Source organism: Larimichthys crocea, chromosome X, assembly GCF_000972845.2.
Source record: "Larimichthys crocea isolate SSNF chromosome X, L_crocea_2.0, whole genome shotgun sequence".
NCBI classification, from domain to species: Eukaryota; Metazoa; Chordata; class Actinopteri; family Sciaenidae; genus Larimichthys; species Larimichthys crocea.
Genome location: NC_040020.1, coordinates 20,515,191 through 20,526,068, shown reverse-complemented (window position 1 = coordinate 20,526,068; position 10,878 = coordinate 20,515,191). Strand labels below are relative to the sequence as shown.

The following is a 10,878-nucleotide window of genomic DNA, read 5'->3' as shown; positions in this document are numbered from 1 at the left end:
TGGCCAGTGAGATGAATTCGGAGCTGTGGCACAGCAACCACACTCAGAGCAGCTGCACCTGCATGTTGTTGCCGGATGATGCAAGACAGGAAACGAGAGAAGCAGCAAGACAGAAGACAGAACCAGTGAAGGCACGGCTACTTCGTCATACTGAGCACTTCCAACAATCACCACACTAGCAGAAAACAGAAGGGAAGCAGGTGAGGTCTGCTATGCAAGCATTTAAATTTGAATTTTGATTGATGCATCATTGAGAGGAGACACAGAACTTAAGTCGCACACCATAAATTATCTGAAATGGGCACTGAGGAGAAAGATTTAGAGCCTGTGGCTCAACAACCACCAAAGGAGCAGGGATCACCAGAGAAAGAAAAGGAATCTCCAGTGGAGCCCCCTCAAGGACAAACATCTGAGACCACCGATCCACTCACCACATACAAGTGGCACACTGGCTCCAAGGGAACGCTTGATGAGGTGAAAGAAGAAGGGGAAGGAGGAGCTGCTTCTTCCACATCTACCATCGAAAGGATTCAGAAGGCCTCCACCAACAAATGGAGCAAGATGCAAAACTGGCGCAAGGCCTTGAGCGAGGACACTGGAGAGAAAAATGCATCCAGTGGGAAAAGCGGAGAGGGAGCCAAGCCAGATAAAAGTGGAGGAATCAGAAAGAACCCCTTCAGAAGGGCCTTGTCCGAGCCTCCTGGGTCACTGTTTGCAGCCCGGTCACCCACCTCCAACTCTGCCAGCTCAGCTCAAGCAGCTTCATCATCAGCTGCTGCAGAGGCCTCAGGGGTCTCCTCCACAGACCCTTCACAGAGAGGAGGTGGAGGGGCACTCTTAAAAAAGTACCTGAGGACTGTGTCCCAGAAGCTCAAAAGACCCAAGCTGCAGAGTCGGAGTAGCACACCAAACCTACTGCCAGGTAATGCCACGTAATCTATACTTATACTTATTACTCCTTCTTAAAATGTAATGTTTAGAAGCGTAGTTGGCGTGATAAATATTAAAATTCTATATTTTTAGATTGTTTTCACAAAGAAAAATGGGTACATTTGGTGGTTCAACCGTGATTTCCGTTTACAGTTTGTAGGAACATGCAGTGACACAAAACAGTAGGTGGGGTAGGTGTAACTTTAAGTGTTTCTGCATCTAGTGCCTAGTCAACAAACAAATAATAAATAAAAAACACAGTATAAGAGAGCTTACAATATTATGACCTCAGTGAGGTGAAGGTGTGATCGCACCTGACAACAGATCTGAGCATGGCAACCAATCTGTGTCAATTACTTCAAGAATCTACTAACCACTACAAATAGATAGGATATCATTTTCACACACAATTAAATAATTGATTTTGTGTGAAGATTATTCCCTAAACCTACAGAGTGCTATTGGAAAAGGAGAAGTTAATAATATTTTTTAGGTTTTAATTACATGAGAACAACAAAATGCAGATCAAAACATAAATAATGAAGTAAATATAGAGTTCTGTGTAAATGTGTGAATTACAAGTAGGGTAGTTAAGCAAGGATGTGAAACCAGCCCTACCCTTGAAATTATGCAAATGATGTATGTGACCATTAGTGGACACAGTATCAACAACTGCTTAGTGTTGCCTTTTTAAAACAGAGAAGTATCTATTATATGCAGACAATCGGGTTATTTCATTTTCTTTCCCACCGAAAAAGACAGGCAGAACTGAGACCTTCTTCATCAGTACTGTCCCATGACATGACAAAGAACAAAAAAAAGAAGTTCAAAACTGCAGAGAAATGACCCAGAAATCAAATGCAGCTGTAAATGAAGAACAATAAACCAATAGCTGTGACCTACCTATCTAGATTTACAAACCACTCCCACAGGAAACTGCTCTGCTGAGAAGGAACTAAAGGCTAAAGCCATGCAGGCTTACTTTGTAGATTTAGAGAACATGGCAAATGTAATTAATTTTTTTAACCAACTGCACTGTACAGTACTGAGGTGTGAAGTTCATTATGAAAGAAGCTACATAAAAAAAACAACAACATAAAATTAGGACTGAATTAGATTAATATTCTTTATTTTAAGTGCCTATAATAGATAAAAAATCTAGAGTCAGATTTGAGTACTGTGGTTGGTTGGTCCTTCCTCTAGTGGTGTCAGAAACTTCAGTCTACATCATGGCCAACTTTGAGAAGCAATTTGAACCTAACCAAAATTTACAAGAAAACTAAGTACATATTTGGGCCTTAACTGACAGACTTTCTGAAACAGAAACTGAGAGAAACAACGGCAACACACAGCCTGAGCAGTAATCATCCAACTGTACAAGAGCTTTATCTCTTTCATCCAAACAACGAGAACATCTCATTCATTATATAAAATTTCACCTCCCACATTTCTCTTCTTATTTTTCCTTTTAGACTAACATACGTTTTATTGTTGCTATATTGTATTTTCTATCAATCCCAATTTCTTGATGTGATTACTTGATGTACAATCCTGTACATCAAGAAGAAACTACCGAGAAACCACAGGATGTGCGCAGCTCATCCTGGCGTGTCATGAAAAGAGAGCGATAGCATCAGTAGCTCCGCCATCTCCACAATAGCAGTAATGTGTGTGTGTGTGTGTGTGTGTGTGTGTGTGTGTGTGTGTGTGTGTCTGTGTGTGTGTGTGTGTGTGTCTGTGTGTACATGTTTGTTTGTGTACCAGATGTTGGTGAACAGGCATCAGCTGCACCCACAAGCTGTAGCCTCCCAAGGCTACAGTGGGCCCCGCCTCAGGAGGTCCCTTTATGGGACATTAGCAACTGTATCCTTGAAGATGGACAAATTCTCATTTCTCCAGAGGAAGAGGTATATGGACACACACACCAATCACCAACTCACAGGGTTAACCAAAATGTATTACACCTGCAAAATTAAAATTAAAGGAAAGGTCAAAGCATAACACTTCCACTAACATAAGAACAAACATGCTTCAGAGTCATTTAAATACGTGTGGGTGTGTGTGCGTGTGTGTACGTGTGTGCGTGCGTGTGTGTCTTCCTCAGCCTATGATGTGGACCCGAAACCGTGTCAGCAGTTGCCTGTCAAACCTCAGTATGCAGAACCTTGTAGATATCGACACAGGTTAATACAACTGCCCCACCACACACATACACACACACACACACACACACACATACACACACACAGCTTATATATAAATAAATGAAGCAAAATATGTATGTGTTGGGTTGTCAATTAGCTCAGTTGGTAGAGCATCCGCCCCATGTACGAAGGCTCAGCAGTGGCCCAGGGTTTGAATCTGACCTGTGGCCTTTTGCTGCATGTCATTCTCCATCTCTCTTTCCCCACATTCCTGTCACTCTTCAGCTGTCTCTATCAAAAATAAAGCTTAAAAAGGCCAAAAATATCTTAAAAAAAATATATATATATGTGTTGTATGTATTTTGAAAAGCAGTGAATACTATGAAAAAACCATCAGGAATTCGGACAAGTATGATCAGCGTAACAGCTGATAGCAACACTACATGATAATGATTCTGCAGACAGTCGCAGAGGAAATAGCTGAATGTTTACGCTTGCGAGTTATTGTCAAATTGCTTCCTCTACGTTTCTGGTAAAGATAATATCAAGCTTGGGTGTTCTAGAGAGAGCGAGAGAGAGAGAGAGAGAGAGAGAGATAGAGAGAGGGAGAGAGAGAGCATAGTTAATATCTCCTTCAATTCAATTTTGGTGTTTTGCTTAGAAGAAGCTCTGAAGCTACAAGTGACTGCCTCTGTATTGACTTTGGCGAGTTTGGTGAAACCATCTCCATATGTTAACAAAGAGAGGAAGGCAAATCTTGACAGGACAGAGACAAAGTAACAGAACTGTGGTGGACCTTCAGACTAAATGATGGGATTTAGACGCTGGTTTGTTTGTGGCGGGACTTTAGGTAAGAAAAAATCTCTCTGACAGTAGGCTATTGTATGTTGTAATTTTGTTGTAATTTACTAATTTTATTTTATGTCAATCTTTAAATGAGTTCCATTAATAGGAAAAAAAATTATAAACTTGACTCTGTTAGTTGCAGTTCCAGCTAAAAACCACATCCTGTGTTGAAGGTATTTGGTAATCTTACAGAGTTGACTAATGTTTTGAGTACTTCTGTGTATTTGTTAAAGTAATGAGTCAGAATTTTGAGCTCAGAGACAACAGTTTTAAATGGGAATGCCAAACATTTGGTTTTACAATTTGATGGTTGGAAACAAATTATTCAAAATTTAATAGAACCATGCAAAGTATTAACCACAAACCAAAAGGGGAGAAACTATATTTCCACATGTATGATTGCCTTACATTAACATGCATGTTATATTCAATAAATAAAAAACACTGACTAAAAATTACATTTTTAGTTAATTAACAATACCATGGTGTTCCTTCTGTTCCTATACTTAGAATGTAGCCCTGATCACATGGACTTGCCAGGTGGGCCTCGACCAAAGAACCAAGATGGCGGTGTGAGGGTTAGTATTTTACACACCAGAGATAATCTTTCTGATAGTCCTGCATTTCCTGTTGACGTAATACAAAGTTGTTTACAGACACCATGCTTGCCTTTTTCACCGTTAGGCACTGATCAAGCGACGTCTTGAGAACAGGGCCAAGAGGAATAGCAACACACAACTAAACCCAATTCCACTAAGCAAAGGAAACAGGTAAAGTCCACTATAATGTTTGTGAAGGCAAAGACAGTGAAGTCCATACGTATTTGGATATTCAAACATTTTTGTTGTTGTCCTGGCTCTGTACTCAAGAACATCAGATTTGAAGTGAAACCTTGGATAAGATGTTTACAGCTAGGTTGTAATATATTTCAGAAGCATTTCATAAAATTCTCTCTTACATATCTATCTATCTATCTATCTATCTATCTATCTATCTATCTATCTGTCTAACTAACTAACATGTACATACAGTATATTCAAGTAATCTTTGATAGTACCAGCACTTAGTGAAAGTTCTACATAGTGCTACTGTCCCATTGGCATAACAATGAGTAGTAAAAGATTAAAGTTAATTTCAAGTAAATTACACTTTTTTTTTTATCATTTTCATTGTGGCTGACTTTTTCTACTCTGTTTATTTCTAAGGCACTATGGTTCTCGGGAGTCTGTGTCAATTCCAGTCAGTGCAATGGGCAGTCTCGATCTGAGTGCAGACACCAGCACTGTCATCAGACCAGTCCACAGCTCCATTTTGGGGGAGAAATACTGCTTTGAGGTACTATTTGACTTTGCATTATGTCTATAATGGACCCTGCATTGTGTCAAAATAGACTCTTCCTATCCCAGTGAGGCTAACATGATTCTGTTTTATTCAATGTAGGTAATAAACTCTGAGAACACCCACTGCTTCGGCTGTTCCTCAGCTGCCGAACGAGATCGCTGGATCGAAGATCTGAGACGGGCTGCCCAGCCCAATAAGGTAAGCCGATAGCCATTTACTCCAAAAGACACTCACATTTTGTCATACAAAATTAAAATGATCATAAATACATAATTATTCACAGGATAACATTGAGCGCACAGAGAACTCCCTGAGTCTGTGGGTAAATGAAGCTAAGGATCTGCTACCCAAACGACGTTATTACTGTGAGGTACACCTGGATGGGACCCTGTTTGCCCGCACCACCAGCAGAGCTGTTGTCAAACCTTCTAACAACTCCAACCTGGCTGGAGACAACTCTACTGGGTCTTCAGGAGGCCTAGGGGCTAGTGGAGGTGTGACTGGAGGGTGCCAGTTATTCTGGGGTGAATTCTTTGAGCTAGACAACCTGCCCTGCGTCTCCCAAATCACCCTACACCTCTTCCGCGAAGAAGACCCCAAAAAAAAGCGTCACTCCCGAGATGAGTCCATCCTTCACCCACTGGGCAGTGTGACCATACCTTTAGCTGAGATCAGAGGGAGGACCTATCAGGAGAAATGGTATCCCATCACTCCATACAAGGTGTCAGGCACAGCGGGGAACAAAGAACTGCTTGGGTCACAGGCTTCACTTCGCATCAGGGCCCGTTTCCAGAATTTGCAGGTGTTGCCAATGGAAAAATACAAAGAGTTTGCTGAGTATGTGACCGTGGATTATGTGGAAATGTGCAGAAACCTGGAGCCACTTCTGAATGTGAAGGAGAAGGAAGAGCTTGCAGGAGCACTGGTCCATGTACTGCAGAGTATTGGCAAAGCCAAGGTAGAGAATGCGTCTCACAGAAATGCATACAAGCTAACTGCAACTCAAGAATGTGCAAGAATAACCAGATGTTTTCTTAACTGAATGTGTTGTTCCAGGAGTTCCTCATTGACTTAGGCAGTGCAGAGGTGGAGCGTCTTGGAGAGAAAGAGGCACTGATCTTCAGAGAGAACACACTAGCCACTAAAGCCATAGACGATTATATGAAGCTAGTTGGCCAGAAGTACCTCATTGACACACTAGGTAGGATAGTTTGGTGGCTCATTGTAAATGGTATCGGTTGGTATTCTGTTTTACCCAACTGTGTTTTCTTTTTAACTGCAGGGGACTTTATCAATCGTCTTTACACTTCAGTGGAGAACTGTGAAGTTGACCCTCGTAAATGCCCTGCATCTGACCTGTCAAACAACCAGAAGCACTTGAGGGAGGCCTGTGAGGAGGTGGTGCAAAAGATTATTAAGATCCATGGGTGAGAGCAGTTAAATCACCATAGAAAATATATATAAAATAATATAAAATGTTGGGTCAGTAGTATTTGAGTTGCTGAAAAGGTTCATAGAACTGATGTTGTCATGTTTCCTGCCTTCAGACCCTTTCCTGAAGAGTTAAACAAGATCTTCTCCCGCTGGGTGGAGCTGTGTGAAGACCAGGACAGACCAGAGATTGGTCAACGTCTCATCTCTGCATCCCTCTTCCTTCGCTTCTTATGTCCTGCGATCCTCAGTCCTTCTCTTTTTGGTTTGACGCAACCTTATCCAGAGCCAAGCACCCTGCGTACCCTCACCTTAACTGCCAAAGTCATCCAGAATCTGGCAAACTTCACCCTGTGAGTGGATTTGTGTATTCATGCATTTTTAGCTGAGAAAAGCATTTTGACACACAATAAAACATGGCTCTAGGGATAAAAATATACATTTTCTTAATGTACTTAAATTTAAGTAAATGAAATATTTTGTTCTGATTCAGGTTTGGAGAGAAGGAGGAATATATGCTCTTTATGAACGAATTCCTGCAGCAACACTGGGATGGGATGAGGGGCTTTCTACAAACAGTTTCCAATTCAGACACTGAAATCCCAATGACTTCCTTCGATGGTTATGTGGACCTGCCTCTGCGCTTGGCTGTGCTGCATGGCCTGCTGGTAGACATCATCTATCAGAGGGACCAGGTAGGACAGTAAACCAACTGGCGTGAAGGTATAAAGACACTGACTGTGTGCCTAAAGAGTATACTAAATGAAACCTAACATGCAGTTTGTTTCCTCTTCAGGATACAGTTGACAAGCTGAGCCCTCTGCCTTCAATTCTGAACCAGATATCAGAGTCTCTGGGCCCTGAAGCACCACGGATCATAGTTAGCAGGTATGCTTAAGGCCTATATCTTATTTGACTTGTCATCAACTTGTTATGTATTACAACACTGAACATGGTGATCTCATATGTAAACACTTTCTTGCAGCCAAAAGGGACAAGCCAAACCAGTGTACGTTCCTCCTAGCAAGTTGTCTGAGTACAGCCCTCACCAATCATCCCTTCAGCAGCTTCCTGTAGACTCCAAAGGGCTACAAGAGGGGTATGATAGTTGTCTGTTACTTACTTACTTACTTATTATCAAAAACTAGCAGGTCAACAACTTTGCTAACAGGCAAACATCAAGCAGGTGCAACAGCCAGCTAGTAATACTTACTAGTCCAACAGCAAGATGTCTGTCCAGCCCTTTACTTCACAAAGCTCTCACAACAACTAAAAGCCAGTCCGAGATTGTCCAGTGGCCTCTAGCTCAGTCACTCTCTAATTTTCATTTATTAGCTTCCTTTGTTGTACTCTTCAGCCTCCTATCTCTCAGCCATTATGTCCATAGAGGCTGCTGAGCCCGGTTACATTGCCCACTTGCCCAGCTAGGGGCTAGATATGATGCGAGACATCTGTACATTACCCAGATTCTCTTGGCAACTCCAGAAGTACTCCCAGAGTCAGATGGCAGTTGTAATCCCATGTGCACATTCTGAGTCAGCCCATTGGTCTCCTCAAAGTTGTACATGTATCTACAGGCTCATCCTTTTGGTCAATGTCCAGAGCTCATTATCATATATAGAGGTAGATTAGATCAAATAGTAATCAAGGCCTTTTTAGAGTATAACAATCACTTTGGGCAACTTTGTTTTCATTCCAAACAACTACAAGTGATAATTCTCCAGAAGAACCTTTGACCATTTAGAATATCATATGCATCATGTGCAACAGAAGTTTCTGATTGAGTCAAGTTCAAGTTTCAAGTTTCAGTTTTTTTGTCATGTCTAAGTTAACACAGGGTCAACAATAATGAAATTTGTTTAGGAGAAGAGGAACCAGTGAGCTCAGCATAAGAGCTCTAAACAGTGTAACAGTACTTCAGATAAGAATAGAAATAAGCTAAGAATAAAATACAATAATATAAAGTTCTAGGTAAAAAGGAACAATATAGAAATACAAAGTAAAGATACAAAATATAAAATATACTAAAATAGAATATGAAAAATCAATTATTAATACATTAATTCATTCTTATAACTTGAATGTCAGGACTCGAAGGAGAGAGAGAAAGCCAGTAGCCAGAACTCAGAGTGCTCCACACAGACGTCCCGGGCAGGCAAAACATGCAATGAAGAGGCAAACAAGTTCTGAAACTTTGCCGACAGCTGAGCAGCAATCTGAACAAGAGATGGAGACCAACCAGCCATGTATCTCATCGCCAAATCCTGTGAGTACAAGAGAGCATAACTTGACTATTTTGGTTAGATCGTGTGCTTTTGCAACTGAAAGAAATACTTTACCTTGTTCTAGTAGACTATATTGAAATATTGAAATGTTGAGATTAAAATTTTTTTATCATTAGGAATAAACATATTTTGGGCATGTATGTTAACATAGTGGCTCAGTTGGTAGAGTGGGTTGTTTACTGATGGTTACTGGCAAGACAATGAACAAGCGAGTGTATTCCTAATTGCTGGACCCAAACCTGAATGAATCGGAAGGGTTGTGTCAGGAAGAGCATCATCAGATCTATGCGCAAGGGGGTCAGGCCCCAGTTTGTCAACAAGATGAAAAAACTGATGAAAATGAACAGAAGAAACTGCTAACAGGGAGATAGTATAACTGTATGTGGTTAATTGTTGTTGTTACAGAATACCAGTATCAAACGGCAACCTGCACCAGTTCCCTGGATCAAAGTTCCAAAATCCAACAGGGAGTCAAGTGAGATAAAGACTGAGAATGAAGAGTTCAACTTACTGGATAGGGTATGTCAAACCTCCTAAAGTAACATAATTCTGGATGCATAGTGTAAGATATCATTGTTATATCATGAAATGTTAATTTGTATGTCACATACCAGCATGCTCAAGAGCTGTCAGAGCTTCGCCTGGGAATAGAGCAGGTGACAGAGCGTGAGCTGGAAATGGCAAAGCGACTGGAGGACTTCATTATCCAAAGCCAGGACCAGAATGCAATGCTGCAGGCTGAGGTGAATGAACTCCAAAATCTGCTGGCTTTAAGAGAAGAGCAGCTCGCCAGCGCCACCTTCAGGTAAGATAGTAGAATTAAACAGTAATGTGCATGTCCCATTTGTAATCACTTTGCAAATTAATTTTTTTATTAAAAATAGCTTTTTTATTTTATTTTATTTTGCCTATGCTTGTGGATATCTGTATTCCGTCTGCATACTGTAGAAAGCAGTATGCTAGGTGGTATTCTAATTGTTATTTCTAATTATCAGCAAATTATTTCTTTTTAGTGTTTTCATATAATTTGTGGCTGAGGCCTGCTTTGCCTATGTAAGCATCTCTTCTGTGTCTGTCACAGGCTGGGTGTGATTGAAGAGGAGCGGGAGGAAGATGAGAGGAAGCTAAGTGTTGCCATTGCAGCAGCTGAACGAATGAACATATTGGTAAGACAGACATTTTATCTAATTATCCATCTTTGTTAAAGCAATAGTTCACCTCAGATTCACGTTGTATCTATTCACATTTACTTTGTTGAACCATCAAACACTGAGCAATAGTTAAAAGTTAGCCTGTGTATAGTGAACTACACACAGGCTAACTTTTAACTATTGTAAATTACATTTATTTGAGAGCCCATATTGTTGTTATTAGTGCAGATGCAATGCATCTTTTCGACAAAACTTTTTTTTTATTTACTGTGGAAGTACTGTAGGTGAAACCCTGTCATTGACACTCTACAGCAGCTGAATTGCATACATGTGTGACTCATAACTGTTTTCTTTGTATTACCAGGAGGAGCAGTTTGCAGGTCTGCTGAAGGACCTTCACCAGCTCAGTGAGACCTGTAATAAGGCCCAAAACAACATACAGCATCCTGAAAAGCCACGGATCAACAACAACTGAACCCTGAAAATGAAAAGATTTTAAGCTGCGGTATCACAAGTTTGTGTAAATACATAGAAACCAGGTGGAAACCACTGCCTGAAGTCACAGTTATGGTTTCCTGATCAGGTGCCTGCCTTTTTTATGAACCTATTCATAAGTGATGTGAATGGGCAAACTCCGACTGAGGTGAATATGACAGCTGCAGGATTTGTCTGCATTTCAGCTTTTACTGTATCTCAGCTACAAATGTATTGTAAACTTTTCTGATAAATAAAATGAACTACAACCTAAAA

At 40.7% G+C, this 10,878-nt stretch overlaps 1 protein-coding gene across 2 annotated transcripts; it reads left to right on the top strand.

Annotated features, from left to right (window-relative positions):
- Nucleotides 1–10,878, top strand: rasal3 (RAS protein activator like 3). Of its 2 annotated transcripts, XM_010734116.3 has the most exons (19): nt 1–922; nt 2,695–2,837; nt 3,035–3,113; nt 4,431–4,498; nt 4,605–4,690; nt 5,126–5,255; nt 5,361–5,459; nt 5,545–6,219; nt 6,318–6,462; nt 6,544–6,688; nt 6,809–7,045; nt 7,186–7,387; nt 7,489–7,580; nt 7,678–7,791; nt 8,781–8,958; nt 9,383–9,496; nt 9,592–9,782; nt 10,059–10,143; nt 10,493–10,878. In XM_010734116.3, exons 1-19 carry the CDS (start codon nt 298–300, stop codon nt 10,601–10,603), a joined length of 3,519 nt encoding a protein of 1,172 aa, XP_010732418.3. In that variant the 5' UTR covers nt 1–297; the 3' UTR covers nt 10,604–10,878. The 2 variants fall into 2 exon arrangements, with proteins under 2 accessions (XP_010732418.3, XP_019129396.1); XM_019273851.2 differs by lacking the exons at nt 1–922; nt 2,695–2,837; nt 3,035–3,113 and adding an exon at nt 3,427–3,924.

Coding starts and splice junctions, on each gene's coding strand:
- rasal3 (XM_010734116.3), top strand. CDS start 298: ATGGGCACTGAGGAGAAAGATTTAGAGCCTGTGGCTCAACAACCACCA. Junction 923..2,694: donor CACACCAAACCTACTGCCAG/GTAATGCCACGT, acceptor TTTGTGTACCAG/ATGTTGGTGAACAGGCATCA. Junction 5,460..5,544: donor GGGCTGCCCAGCCCAATAAG/GTAAGCCGATAG, acceptor AATTATTCACAG/GATAACATTGAGCGCACAGA.